Raw genomic sequence first — 13,164 nt, forward strand, 5'->3', positions numbered from 1 at the left:
GTACAATGTGTGTGCAGGCAAGTGTGAGCCACAGTAGGGTGTGTGTAGCACCATCTCTGGAAGCCATCTTCACCTTGAGACAGGGTCTTTCTGGTTTGCTTCTGTGTATGCCAGTCTAGCTGGCCTGTAAGTTTCTTGAAATTCTGTCTCTACCTCCTGTATACCATAGGAGCTCTGGGATTATAAACATATTCCTGACTTTATATGGGATCTGGGGATTTGAACTCAGGTCCTCTTGCACAGCGAGAGTTTTGCCTACCAAGTCACCTTCCCAGCATTTCTTGTCTAAATTAACAGGTGAAATCCTTACTCTGACATTTGGTTTATGATTTTGTAATTGGTAGAAATGGTTTGTCTAGTAGAACTTTATTGGTCAGGGCCAAATCAAAGCCACAACGATACTTTAAGCAGAGAAAATTAAATATAAAAAAGTAACTAATAAAAAAGGTTAATTATCAAATGAGTACAAGAGGATTCTAGATCAAGCATTGATGGGCCTTCTGTAAAGGGCAGCCTTATTTTGGGCTTTGTGGGCAAGAGTCACAGACAAGAATATCACACACTACAACACAAAGCAAACATCTGCCACGTTTTTATTGATGAAATCCAAGATAAAATGAGTACATGTTTTTAAAACTGTATTATGCTTATCTATTGTGTGTTGAGGGTACAGGGAGTGGGTGCATGTCACATGTGGAGGTCAGAGAACAGCTTAGGGGAGATGGTTCTCTATCCTTCTGTCGTCATGTGGGACCAAAGGATTGAACTCAGGTCATCAGGCTTGACAACAAGGGCTTTCACCCACTGAGCCATTGGCCAGGTTCACAAATACATGCTTTGAAATACATTTCAATTAATTAAGGCATCTCCACTTTGTATAGTTGAGTTTCAAATGCAAGAACCACTGTCAGCTCAAGATGGCCAAGCAGGTGGCTGGCTGTGACCTGCAAGTGGTTGTTGGCCTGCCTGGGGCTTCATGGGTGGCGCTGAGGAGGTACCACTTGGGGAGGAAGGGGGGCTGAGGGTTCTCTCTATGACTACTGAGATTTAGACTCTGCAGCTAGAACTGGTATCTACAGGTAGGATACACCCTCCACACCTCCCCACTTTTGTTTCTTTTTTGGTTTGTGTTTTTGTTTGTTTGTTTGTTTGTTTTTTCGAGACAGGGTTTCTCCTTAGCTTTGGAGCCTGTCCTGGAACTCTCTCCGTAGACCAGGCTGGCCTTGAACTCACAGAGATCCGCCTGCTTCTGCCTCCCTGAGTGCTGGGATTGAAGGCGTGCACCACCATAGTCCGGCCATTTTTGTTTCTTAAATTTATTTAACTTTATTTTATGTACATTGGCATTAGATCCCCTGAAACTGGACTTATGGACTGGATTACAGTGAGCTGCCTTGTAGGTGCTGGACATTGAACCTGGGTCCTTTGGAAGAATAGTCAGTGTTCTTAACTGCGAGCCATCTCTCCAGCCTCTCTCCCCATTTTTTGTTACCAAGAAAAGGGGAAACCAGGGAACAGGGATGAATGGCCCCCATTTCCTGTTTCTATCCTACAATGACCTTCTAGTGCCATCTACTGGAGGAGACTACAAAGCCAAGTAGTAAAAACAGGCTAGTTTGTAAGGTCCTGTTTTCAGAGGTGATAATTTGATAATGGGTAGGGATGCTAACAAAGTGGTAAAAGTGGTTTTCCCACTGTTTCTTGCCTTTACAAATATCTCCTGGAAAAGTCTCATATGAAACAAACTTCCAAATTAAAATGAATGAATGAATGAATGAATAAGGTGTGTGGCACTCTCCTTTTACAGCATGGGTCCCAGGAATCAAACTCAGGTAAGCCAGGCTTGGTGGCAAGCACCTTTACTCCCTGAGCCCTCTCACTAGCCCCATGAAGGTTGGTCTACTCCTCACAGTCCGCTCAATTCTTGTCTCCTGAGCTCACTCCTACCAGATACTCCATGTCTTTCTGTGTTTATTTAATGCTTATTTTCAAGATCCTACTTTTTATAGATTTTATAGCAAAAGCTTCTGCTTTACACAAACTCTAAATATTTTGGCAAATATATTAATTAATCTTTTCTGTTTAATAGCATCTGGCTTGCTGGGCGGTTGTAGCACATGCACTCGGAGGCAGAGACCAGCCTGATCTACAGAGAGAGTTCCAGGACAGGTTCCAAAGCTACAGAGAAACCCTATCTTATGCCAGAGCTTCTGCTGTTTAAAACACAGAACATCTCTAGCCTCCGTACCTAAAGCTGCCTTGATTGACTGCCTTCTAAAGCCCTGGCCTGTCAGTAAGCCCCAAAGGCCTTGGGCACTAAAGGGCGGTCACTGCTGGCACCAGCAGAGTGCCCCCAGGCAGACTCACAATTTTGACACCAGTACAGCAAATGGACCATGGCAGAAGACTGACATCTATTGCTTTAAGGTCATTTAATCCATCCTCACCATCAGAACCAAGTCACTGATTCTTGGGACCCCAAACGCCCAAACATCATTAGCAACCACCCAAGATCGCTTCATCCCACAAATCCCTCTCCTCTGGTTCTTTCTTTCCATGAGACTGGCGTCTGCCTCTGGTGGGGTCTCTTCCATCATGGCAGGTCCCCTTTCTGTGCTTGGACTTCTCAGTACCTGCTAATTCTGATGAGAACTTCCTTCTCCTGAGGCCCTCCTCGTCTTTGCGTGAAGCCCTCTCTCTGTGGTGTTTCCTCTTGGGCGACTCTTGCTCCCCACTGACAGCTCCTCCTCGCTCCTGGTGCTGTGGCATTTCCTTTCTGTCTTGATTCTGGTTCTTCTGGTGATAGCTTGGAGACTCCAGTCTTCGTCTGCAGTGAGGTGCCATGTTTTCCACGGTCCACCTTTCATAGGAAGTAGAGGATCTGGGATGCTCTCCAAATGAGGGCATTGGAGCGTCAGAGTTGACACGGTCTCTTTCTTGGTAAACAGAGTTCTCTGCCTTATTTCTGAAGTCGACCCTTGGATGTAATCCCCTGGCTTTCTGCTTTCTAATGAAATCTTCAAGCTCTTGTTGAAAAGAGTCATTGGTCTGAGGCTCTTCCATTACACTGGCCATGAACAGATTTCTCTAGAATGAAATGGGGGAATACCTTCTGTTAGTGCATTGTTTTGCTCACAACATTTTCTCTGTTCTAAGGGAGAGTGTTACGTCACACACCACACAGTAAACAGCAAGTAGTCACCGATGTTGGACAGGAGCACTTTTGACATACTGGGGATGGGACAGTACAAGGGAGGAGGAAAAGGATTGCTCTTGTCATTTTGTTTTAAAAAAAAAAATGTAACTGTGTGAGTATGGATTTGTACACAGCGCCCACAAGACCAAAGGTGACAAATGCCCCTGGGACAAGTGATTGTGAGCCACCTTATGTAGGTGCTGGGAACCAAACTTGGGTCCTCTCCTCTTAACTGCTGAGCCATTTCTCAAGACTGCTTTTTTTCTTTTTTAACACGGTGGCTTGATCCTACTAAGGAGCCTTAGCTGGCCTAGAACTCACTCTGTAGAATAGGCTGGAACTTGTGTTCCTTCTGTCTCTGCCTCCTGAGAGCTGGGATTACAAGCACCTGTCATAGCTGGTGGGAAATGAGTCTTAAATTACTGTAAATGTTAGGTTCTAGAAGTATAAATAAAGGTAGAACATAGTAGTGTATAGCACGTGTATGTATGTGCCCACTCGACTGTGCATTCATTGTGTGCAGCTGTACGTGTGTGAGCAGGCAAGAGGCTAAGCTCCTCAGAAGCTTTGTTCTTTGACGGGGTCTCTCGTTGGGAGCCAGGGCTTGCCCTTTAGGATAGGATGCCTGGGAGTGATCCCCTGGATCTTCTGTCTCTGCTTCAGCACGGGGGTCACACATGTGCCACAAGTTTTCACGTGGGTGCTGGAGATCGAACTCAGCACTTGTATTTGCCCTGCAAGTACTCTTTGGACTGAGCCAGCACCAGAGCTCAAGCGTAACACATACCAGTGGGTAGAGGGTTTACCAATGGAATGGTTGTGACAGGTTTGAAAATCAGAGTTTGGGCTACAGAGATAAGGTTGGCAGCTTACCGCCATCTCTATAACTCTAGTCCAGGGAATCCTATGCCCTTTTTTGGCCTCTGCAGGCACTGCATGCAGATTGTACATAGATGGGCACTCAAGCACACACATATACACAAAATAAAAATAAATCTTTTTTTAAAAAAATCAGGTAATTTTAGACTTTTTTTTTTTTTTTTTTTTTTTTTTTTTTTTTTTTGGTTTTTCGAGACAGGGTTTCTCTGTAGCTTTGGAGCCTGTCCTGGCACTCTCTCTGTAGACCAGGCTGGCCTCGAACTCACAGAGATCCACCTGTCTCTGCCTCCCGCCAGGCCTAGATCTTTTCTTTATACCATAAATACTATTCCATATACAAGACTAAGACTTTGTGTATGTGTGTGTGTGTGTGTGTGTGTGTTGTTATTGAGACAGGATTTCTCTGTGGCTTTGGACCTTGTCCTGGAACTCATTCTGTAGAACAGGCTGGCCTCAAACTTGTAGAGATCTGCTTATCTCTGCCTCCCAAGTGCTGGGATTAAAGGCATGCAACACCACCTCCCAGCGAGATGAAGACATTTAAAGAAAAAAACACAAAGAGACTATCATGCAACTAAACTAAACTGGAATTATGCCAGGCATGGTTTTTTTTGCAGGGTGTTAGTTCTAGCACTTGAGAAGCAGAGGCAAGTGATCTTCATGAACTTGAGGCCAACCTAGTCTATGCAGTAAACTCTATGCCAGTCAATGTTACACAATGAGACCATGTTTAAAAACAACAACAACAACAAAAACCTAGTAGAATGAGGCTGGGCAGTGGTGGCGCACGCCTTTAATCCCAGCACTCGGGAGGCAGAGGCAGGCGGATCTCTGTGAGTTCGAGACCAGCCTGGTCTACAAGAGCTAGTTCCAGGACAAGCTCCAAAACCACAGAGAAACCCTGTCTCGAAAAACCAAAAAAAAAAAAAAAAAAACCAAAAAAAAAAACAAAAAACCTAGTAGAATGAGGACCAGCAGCAGCCAATGGGCCACTGGTGACCTATTCAGAAACCTTGACTTCATTTTACTCTATGGTTTTCTTTCCATTTAGCTAAGGTAATTTAATTCTAACAAAAAGCCTGTTGTATAGGTGGTACCTATCATACAATCTAATCTGGACTAATTGCTGCTCTATCATAAATAAAATTATAAATGCAGCTCACTAAGTGTGAAGTCAGATTTGTCATGTTGGCTTGAGATTTACTATCCCCCCAAAATATATATAGTCACATGCTACATAATATTTTAATCAAGGACAGAATTTATATATACAACGGAGGTCCCTAAGATTGTATCGCTGGGCCGGTGAGATGGTTCAATAGGTAAAGGCACTTGCTGACAAGTCTGATGACTGCAGTTCAATACTTGGGACCTACAAATTGTCCTCTGACCTTCACATGCCCTGTGGCATCGGTGCAAGCACACACACACACACACACACAAAAGATATACTACATTTTTTGAATGAAAATCTCCTTAAGGCAAAACAAAACAAAGACTGTGGCATAGTGACCACACAGCTGTCGTACTTGGCATGCAGGCTCTCCAGTCACTTAGCATTTCTTACTACGGCCGGGCGGTGGTGGTGCAGGCCTTTAATCCGAGCACTCGGGAGGCAGAGGCAGGCGGATCTCTGTGAGTTCGAGGCCAGCCTGGTCTACAAAGGGAGTTCCAGGACAGGCTCCAAAGCTACAGAGAAACCCTGTCTCAAAAAACCAAAAAAAAAAAAAAAAGCCCCCACATTTCTTAATATGTCATCCTCGTTGATAAGTAAAGCACAGTTATATTAATATCCATTTTCTATTTCTATTTCATAGTGGGTGTATATAATTAAGAGAGCTGCCTGGCATGCTGGAACAGGTTTGAAATGTGATTTTATTTTAACCAAGTCTCTAAATTCAGGTTATTTGTGGTTTTAGGTCTGGCTAATGAAGCAACAGTGTTCTGGATACACAGTCTGCCATGGATATAAAGTTCAAACATGGAGGCAGGCTCTGGGGCCAAGGCCCCCATTCTTATGCCTGCCAGCCTAATTCTAAAGCAGATGTGGAAGCTGAAGTTCCCACCAGGAACTTAGGTCTTTCTCCTTTTCCACTGCCCTTCCCTATCTCCCCACGCTTTTTGCAAGAAAAGGGTATCAGGTAGCCCAGGGCTGGCCTGGAACACTCTGTTCTCAAAGATGGCCTTGAACGTCTGATCTTCCAGCCTTGGCCTCTCAAATCCTGAAGGAAGGTACGGCCACCACCCTCTCTGACTTATGTGGTGCTGGAGGGCAGGCAAGGGCTTCGTGTTCATTACCCCTGAGCTACACCCCCAGTCTTGGGTTCTATTTTGTCTTTGGAGGGATTTAAATTGAGTTCAGATTTGGTTGAAGTAAAATGATTTTCACTGGCCTCAAGCTGTTTCTTCAATGTGGAAAGACAAAGAGCGAACTTCTGACAGAGGTACCCATGGTAGTAATGGGAAAGTGTTAGCACCCTGGTGCTCTATAAGGTGCCAGGGAGAAAGTCAGTGTCCACCCATGATGAGGGGGCTCTCAGAAGGGCGGGTGTGGCTTGGTTTCACTTCCTGATCCTAGGCGAGCCTCTACGAGCAGGCCTAGGTTCCAAGATGTGACTTAGGAACTACTCTGTCCTGTACTCATGTGCCAACCTGCTTGATTGCCATTGTCAGTACCTCAGCTCCTCTGTGGGAGTGCCCTGTGGTGTGTGTGAGCTGGCAGTTTGTGGTGTGTCCCATCTGCAGCAGTTCCTCTGAGCCAGGCTTGACCTTGACCACACCCAAGCTTCCAGTTTTGCTGATGCTGGGATAATAGATGACCTTTGAGCCCACCCCAAGATGCAGAACAAGGGCTGGGGATATAGTGTGGAGAACACAGGATGGCCATATTTAATCTCCAGCACTCCCTCTGCAGGCAGAGCAGTTCTGGTAACAGGAAAGGCCTGGGTTGTCTTCTAGGGACGAGGAGAAGATGACGTCAGGGGTGGTGACACTGGGTGGAATGACTGCCACTTCTTTCCCTGCCAATGACCTTCTTTAAATAGGGCTTAGACGTTGGCAGAAAATAAGGGCACCCAAGTTCACCAAGTCTACCTACTCAGCTTCCATGGGGTTTACCTACTGCCCTCCATTTTGCAATTCAACCCCCCCCCCAATTGTATTGCATTCTTTTTGTTTTGTGTGGGCATGTACATGAGGGGCATACATATTCTGCGGCACACGAGTGGTCAGACGACAACTTTGGGGAGTCGGTTCTTTCCTTCGCCGTGTAGAACCAAGCTCAGGTCATCAGCCTCGGCAGTGAGAGCTTTACTCACTGGTCCATATTACCCCTTTTAAAACTGGGCTTGGACTAGATCACCACACTTCCACTGGGTTTGTGGGATTACCGGCTCATGTGACCACACCCATCTAGTGCCTCAGTCTTCCTTCACTTTGGCCCACTAGGAGCCAATTTCCAAGAAGCAACAACAGAATTGATTTAAAATTCACCGGATCGTGTCGTTGCCAGCTGAAAACCCCACGTTTCTCTTTGGTCACCCACTCTGAGTCTCTTCTTCCCCACAGTATTTATTATTTTCACCCTGTTTAAGATCCAGGCTTCCTCTCTGGCCATGAAACATGAACTGGAGTTGTCAGGAATTCCTGTCCCCTAGTCAAGATGAGCTGGAGTTTTGTTTTGGTTTTGGGGGATTTGTTTTGCTTTGTTTTGAGTCAGGGTTTCTCTGTGTAGCACTAGCTGGCCTGGAACTAGCTCTTGTAGACCAGGCTTGGCCTCGAACTCACAGAGATCCACCTGCCTCTGCCTCCCGAGGGCTGGAGGGCTGGGATTAAAGGCGTTCAGTGACACCACCGCCCGGCTATTGTTCCCGAGAATACTGCTACATGTACAATAGAAAGAAAAAAGGGGGGGACAAGCCAGGTGGTGGTACATGTCATCAGTTCCGGAGACAAGCAGATCTCTGTGAGTTTGAGGCCAGCCTGGTCTACCAAGTGAGTTCCAGGAAATGCTCCAAAGCTACAGAGAAATTGAGAAAATAAAAACAAAAAAAAAATGACAAGCCGGGTGGTGGTGGTGGTGCATGGCTTTAATTCCAGCACTCGGGAGGCAGAGAGACAGGCAGATCTGTGAGTTTGAGGTCAGCCTGATCTATAGAGGGAGATCTAGGACCCTGTCTTGGAAAGCCGAGAGAGAGAGAGAGGGGGGGGATGACAAGGAAAAAGGCCTAAGAAATATTTAGTTGAGGAAAAGGCGGGAAAGGAAGAAAACTGCCACGCTGAGGCCAGACGTTTCCTTCTGTTCCGAGTTCTCCCTGGATGCAGAAGGCTCTAGGCCGTGCTCACCACACCGGAATCTCCTTAGCTGGGGGAGCCCTTCCTGCCTGTGCTCCTCACCAGCGCCCACCCGTCCTCACCGACCTCACTGAAGGCCTCTTCTGCTCTTGGCTTCTTCCCTACCTCGAGGAAGCCCCGTCAGTGCTGGCTTTCCTTTTCCCTTGGAGACAGGGTTTCATCTATCCAAAGAAGGCTTTGAGCTCTCGGAGGCCTTTTCCGACCCTACCCCCAGAGCACTGGAATTAGAGGCACGTACCACAGCACCCAGCTTTATGCTGGGCTAGGGCTCTGTGCACGCTAGACAAACACTCGATCAATTGTGCAACACCCCAGCCCACGGCTCCACTTTCAGTATCCAAAATGCTCCTTCCAGGGTCACACTGCGTTATCACTTCCGGACTGGGGACACGCCCTCTCACTTGGGCTCACCGCTCCAGCTCACCGAGTCTGTTTCCAAACTCAGAATAATCCTTTTAGTTTCCTCTTATTTGCTCAAAGGTTTCCCTCCTTCAAGGGGAAGGTCAATTGTCCACTGGTCGCCCACAGCCCTGGGGTCCATGCATCCTCAAGACAATTTTTCTCTTGCTCTGGCCTTCCAAACACAGTCTCTGCCAGAAGGGTACACATAGGCACACTGGTCTCCAAGCCTTTGTGCTCCATGTCTCTAAGCAAGCACACCGAAAGATGAATTATCACCTAGGCCTTGGTTGGAATGCAACCTCAACTTTGATGACCTCCACGACGTCCCTCTGCTATCCCCTGCTTATCATTCCCTAAGCTTCCCCGCGTGCAATGCAAGCTCAATGGCCAAGTGCGAATCGGGTGTGGTGGCGCGTGCCTGTAAGCCCAGCACCAGGGAGGCTGAAGCAGGACTTTGAGTGTAGAGCTAGTTGGGCTACCGAGTCTTAGTTCAGCCTTGGCTATCGTTGCAAACAGCTGATCCCAGCGCTTCCCTTCTCCCGGGTTCCCTGCTGTTGCCGGTCCCTTCTCTCACCCAGTCCACACAGAGCAGCAAGAGATAACACTTTCTCACGCCAGGTTCGTTCGAACTTCCCCCCACAGCACGCAAGGTCCTCACGAGCAGAGATTCTCTGTTCACCACTGTTTCCTCACCACGCCCAGCTCTGCCTGGAGTCAGCCAGGTGCTTCACGAAGAAACCAGTGAAGAAAGGCCCTGACCTCTCCTTATGTTTTGAGGTTCACTAGGAACCCCAGATCCAAGCAGCCCACCCAGATCCAAGCAGCCCACCCTTCCAGTCCCAGCGTTCCCTTGTGTACCTGAGTCGTGGTCCTTACTAGTGCTCCAAAATGCCACCAAACATCAGAGTGAAAGAGAAACACGTTTGGGTCAGTTCCTATGTGGAACGATCACCTTGAATAGTTACTGACAAAGACTGCCACACACAATTCCTGACCTTCTCAAGCTCACGAGCCTTAGGGGTCCTTAATGCAGAAAGCCTTGTGGATACCACAAAGCCCAAGGGTCTACCAGGCTAGAATCTGCAGAAAGGGCCTCACACGGATGGCGAATTACAGGGAGCACCGGAAGAATCCCAGGTTCCCAGAGACTGAGCTAATCGTTCTTCTGGGCAGGATGCCTGGGAGCCAGAAGTAGGAGGTCACGCCCCTTCCTATCTGGGTTCTGGTGCTTCTGCCTTCTCAACCTGTAATTCTAGGTCACAGGGAAATAAATCCAATCTCACACCTTAAAGGAATTCAGTAAAGACCTCAATTGAGTTCACTGCCTGCAAATAACGACAAAAACCAGAATGTAGCCTCATCAGCCTAGTCAATCCTGTCTGGAGTTTATCTTGAAAAAGCAAATAAGATGTTCCATTTTGCCGGGTGGTGGTGGTGCACACCTTTAATCCCAGCACTCAGGAGGGAGAGGCAGGCAGATTTCTGTGAGTTCCCGGCCAGCCTGGTCTACCAGAGCTAGTTCCAGGACAGGCTCCAAAGTGACAGAGACACCCTGTCTTGGTGGGAAGGGGAAAGCTATCCAATGTTTTAGTATACTCCACCCCACCCCCACCAAGCACTTCCCCTCCTCCTCCTTCTCCTTTTTGAGACAGTCTCACTCTACAAAGAATGACTTTGAACTCCTTCTGGAGCTTTCTGGCTCCACTTCTTGGGTGTTAGGATTGTTGGCCTGAGTCAGCTTGAGCTTATGTGCACTAAGGGTTGAACCCAGCGCTTCTAGTATGCTAGCTAGGCAAGCACTCTTACCAACCAATCCTAAATGCTGTACTTTGAAAAATATTGTCAAATTCACCAACTAATCTTTCAGCGTTAATTTTTCCCCAGTCATATTTTGAATTATAATTGCTAGCAATTATAGACTCGAGTGGCTTTCATGGTGACATTGTCATTTTATGTACGTATCTGATGGTGCTCAGGGCGAAGTCACCACTGTCTCCAGCCAGGATCATTACCTTGTCAAAAGAGCTAATCCTAACAAACCCTCGCTACAAAATGCAGAGGCCAGTGTAGGGTGGGTGGGTGGTCATGCTTGCATGCTTGGCATTTCTGACACAGGGTAAGATGGTCATTGCCTCGGGGCAAGATGACTGCTAGCCACAGTGAATCCCAACTGCGACTATTCCAGTACATCCTGACACCCAAACACTGCTTGCCAGCTCAGAGTTCCCTTCCCAGTCTAGCAAAAAGCAGCTCTCTCGCCCGCTGTGGCCGTACCACAGTGCAGCTTTGGAGTACTCTACTTTGGAGTTCCTCTGTCTTTTTTTTTTTTTTTTTTTTTTTTTTTTTTTTTTTGAGACAGGGTTTCTCAGTAGCTATGGAGCCTGTCCAGGAACTAGCTCTTGTAGACTAGGCTGTCCTTGAACTCACCACCCCGCTGAGTTCCTTCATCTTCCGTGAAGTCACTCCTAGCCCAGGTGTCCAGTCCCTTGCTGCTGTCCTGTGTGGCAGTGCCCTGTTTAAAATTCCTCCATGTGTGCTCTCCACTCATCCCTTTCCTTTCTGTGATAGTCCTACGTGGACTTTTTTCAGGTTATCTTGTTTTTGTTTCTTTTTTAAAAAAATGCTGGCCAGATGGTGGTGGCACACACCTTTAATCCCAGCACTAGGGAAGAAGAAGCAGGCAGGTCTCTGAGTTTGAGGCCAGCCTAGTCTACAGATGAGTTCAAGGAGAGTCAGGGTCACACACACACACACACACACACACACACAGAGAGAGAGAGAGAGAGAGAGAGAGAGAGAGAGAGAGAAACAGATAGGGGGGAGGGGAGAAGTGGGGAGAAGGGGGAGACAGAAGCTGCCTCTTCGAGAGACAGTAAGTGAAGGGAATAAGGCTGGAGGCTGAAGATCAGCTTGCCTCTGCGGACAGGGGAGGGAGTGGCATGGTTTGTCTCTTAAAAGGACAGGACAGACCATTACAACCATGATTTCTTTTAATATTCTGGCCATTTGATTAATCATCTACAGGGGATAAATAGCTGGCAAAGATTTTCTTATTCTGGAGGTTTTGTCTTTATGGATGCTTCCTTCTTTATACAGACTCTTTAAGTTTTCGTATAGTTCTTTGCCAGTTCTAACTTTTATTTCCTATACTAGTGAAGTCCTATTTGGAAATCCTTTCCTCCACTTGAAGTGTTCCCCCTGTTTTCCTCTGACACATTCAAAGCCTCAGGTCTTAGATTAAGGACTGGATCCAGTTTGAGTTTTTTCAACAAAATGCAGAAAAAAAAAAAAAAAAAGAGCGGGGCGGTGGTAGTGCACGCCTTTAATCCCAGCACTCGGGAGGCAGAGGCAGGTGGATCTCTGTGAGTTCGAGACCAGCCTGGTCTACAAGAGCTAGTTCCAGGACAGGCTCCAAAGCTACAGAGAAACCCTGTCTTGAAAAACCAAAAAAAAAAAAAAAAAAAAAAAAATGTAATTTCTACCTTTTTATACAGATATGCATTTTTAATCAGCACCCTGTGGTAAGGAGGCTGTGTTTTCTTCAATATGTGGTTTTGGCAACTTTATAGTGTTGGACCCTGAAGTCACCCCAAGTCACCCCAAGAGACCACCCTCACACCACGGTTGATGTAAAAGCACGAGGATTTTTAATTCTGTCACGACAGGGTCTTTCAGCATTTGAGAAGCCAAAAGACTCTGAATAGCTGGTACAGGCTACGTTTAAAGCAAAAAGTCATAGAAACAGGGAGGGGGGAACTCAGGGGCTGTTTTCCAACTATTGGGATTGGCTTATTTAAAGGGCTATTAACAACAATTAGTCCGAGCCAGGGCTGGAGGGCGGTTGCCAGATCAGGCAAGGTAAGAGGAAACATTTTGAGGGTTACTTTGACCCCCTCCCAGAAACTGAGTCAAAACATCAGGAACTGAGTCAACATCTAAAGGGTTATCTTGCCCCAATTTCAATAACTGAATTCTATCTGGAGAACATTCACAAAAAATTAAAATTAATTCTTACACTTGTATGTGTGCATGTGAAAGTCAGAGGGCAACTTGTGGAAGTCTGTCTTCTTCTTCTTATGGGTCCAGAGGATCAAACTTGGGTTGCTAGGCATAGTGTCAAGTACTTTTACCTACTCGGCCATATCACCAGGCCTATTTTACAATTTGTATAGTAAAGATCTTTTACTTCCTTGAAATTTATTCCTACTTTTTTTTGAGACAGGGTTTCTCTGTAGCTTTGGAGCCTGTCCTGGAACTAGCTCTTGTAGACCAGGCTGGCCTTAAACCCAGAGATCCATCTATCTCTGCCTCCCAAGTGCTGGGATTAAAGGTGT

At 46.6% G+C, this 13,164-nt stretch overlaps 1 protein-coding gene across 1 annotated transcript; it reads right to left on the reverse strand.

Moving 5' to 3' along the window:
* Positions 1-2,496: 2,496 nt before the first annotated feature.
* Positions 2,497-3,063, reverse strand: LOC130874689 (zinc finger matrin-type protein 1-like). The gene has a single exon (XM_057770154.1). The coding sequence runs from the start codon at positions 3,061-3,063 to the stop codon at positions 2,497-2,499; it is 567 nt and encodes a 188-aa protein (XP_057626137.1).
* Positions 3,064-13,164: the final 10,101 nt, after the last annotated feature.

Source organism: Chionomys nivalis, chromosome 1 (genome assembly GCF_950005125.1).
Source record: "Chionomys nivalis chromosome 1, mChiNiv1.1, whole genome shotgun sequence".
In the NCBI taxonomy this organism is placed as follows: domain Eukaryota; kingdom Metazoa; phylum Chordata; class Mammalia; order Rodentia; family Cricetidae; genus Chionomys; species Chionomys nivalis.

What these genes read in the sequence shown, in the direction of transcription:
- LOC130874689 (XM_057770154.1), bottom strand. Translation starts at nt 3,063, where the DNA reads ATGGAAGAGCCTCAGACCAATGACTCTTTTCAACAAGAGCTTGAAGAT.